General features: G+C 39.4%; 1 protein-coding gene across 1 annotated transcript; it reads left to right on the forward strand.

Moving 5' to 3' along the window:
- Positions 1-367: 367 nt before the first annotated feature.
- LOC107735992 (synaptojanin-1-like) lies at positions 368-1,108 on the forward strand (the record flags this gene model as incomplete). The annotated part of the gene is made up of 2 exons (XM_016547515.1): positions 368-651; positions 887-1,108. Coding segments are annotated over exons 1-2 (482 nt in total), but the record flags the coding sequence as incomplete, so codon positions are not given.
- Positions 1,109-1,115: the final 7 nt, after the last annotated feature.

Below are 1,115 nucleotides of genomic sequence, written 5' to 3' on the forward strand. Positions count from 1 at the left end.
AAAAAAAACGCTGATCTTTTTGAAGATAAGTAGATCAGAAATATTACCAAAACACTACAATTCACAGCAAAACAAAAATTATGAAAAGTAAATGCACAACATATTATCAAGCAGTTGTTATACAAATATAGTCTCTAATTACAGTGTCATTTCAAGATGAGCCATTATTTGAGTTTGTAAGTGTATATAATATTTCACTGTCATATTTTAAGTTCTTAGAAAACAGCATAGACATTGAGACTTATCCACCTCGATATTCAAGTAAGGTTTCAATGCATATGGGTTTTTCAATGACTAATTATTAAACTTCCACATTTTAAAGATGTGGTTCCAAAACTTGCATAAGCTACAAACTCTGAATCCGCTTCTCTCTTCTTCCATAGGGGATTCTATGCTGCACAGCCTGGTGGTCGTAACAGGCTGCAGTTCAGTGGGAAAAGTCCAGGATTCAGAAGTTTTCCGAGTAACAGGCACTGACTTTGTCTCTCTGAAAAATGACCCCTCGGATGAGGACCGCATTGCTGATGTCAGGAAAGTCTTAAACTCTGGTAACTTCTATTTTGCCTGGTCCTCCACCGGAGTGAGTCTGGACCTCAGCTTGAACGCGCACCGCAGAATCAGAGAAGACATATCTGACAATCGTTTTTTCTGGTGGGTGTTTTTCAAATTGTGACCCCAAAGGTCCTTTTGATTCAGTGTTGAAAGATTTTTTTAATTTAATATAAATACAGTTTTATTCAAAACTGAAAATGTATTTATAGTGGCCATATAGGGTTCATTTTATGTGTGCAAAATATTTCCAACAAAATCTCACTGACTCAGAATGTTGAACTCAGTAGATGATAGATAGATGTAATGGTTATATAATTATGTAATGTCTTCACAGGAATCAGTCCCTCCATCTCCATCTCAAGCATTATGGGGTGAACTGTGATGACTGGCTGCTGAGATTGATGTGTGGCGGAGTGGAGATCCGCACCATCTATGCTGGCCACAAGCAGGCCAAAGCTTGCGTGATCTCTCGGCTCAGCTCGGAGAGAGCAGGCACACGTTTTAATGTCCGAGGCACAAATGACGATGGCCAGGTGGCCAACTTTGTGGAGACTGAGCAGGTA

This window comes from Sinocyclocheilus rhinocerous, unplaced genomic scaffold, assembly GCF_001515625.1.
Source record: "Sinocyclocheilus rhinocerous isolate Xijiao unplaced genomic scaffold, SAMN03320098_v1.1 C36423014, whole genome shotgun sequence".
Lineage (NCBI taxonomy): Eukaryota > Metazoa > Chordata > Actinopteri > Cypriniformes > Cyprinidae > Sinocyclocheilus > Sinocyclocheilus rhinocerous.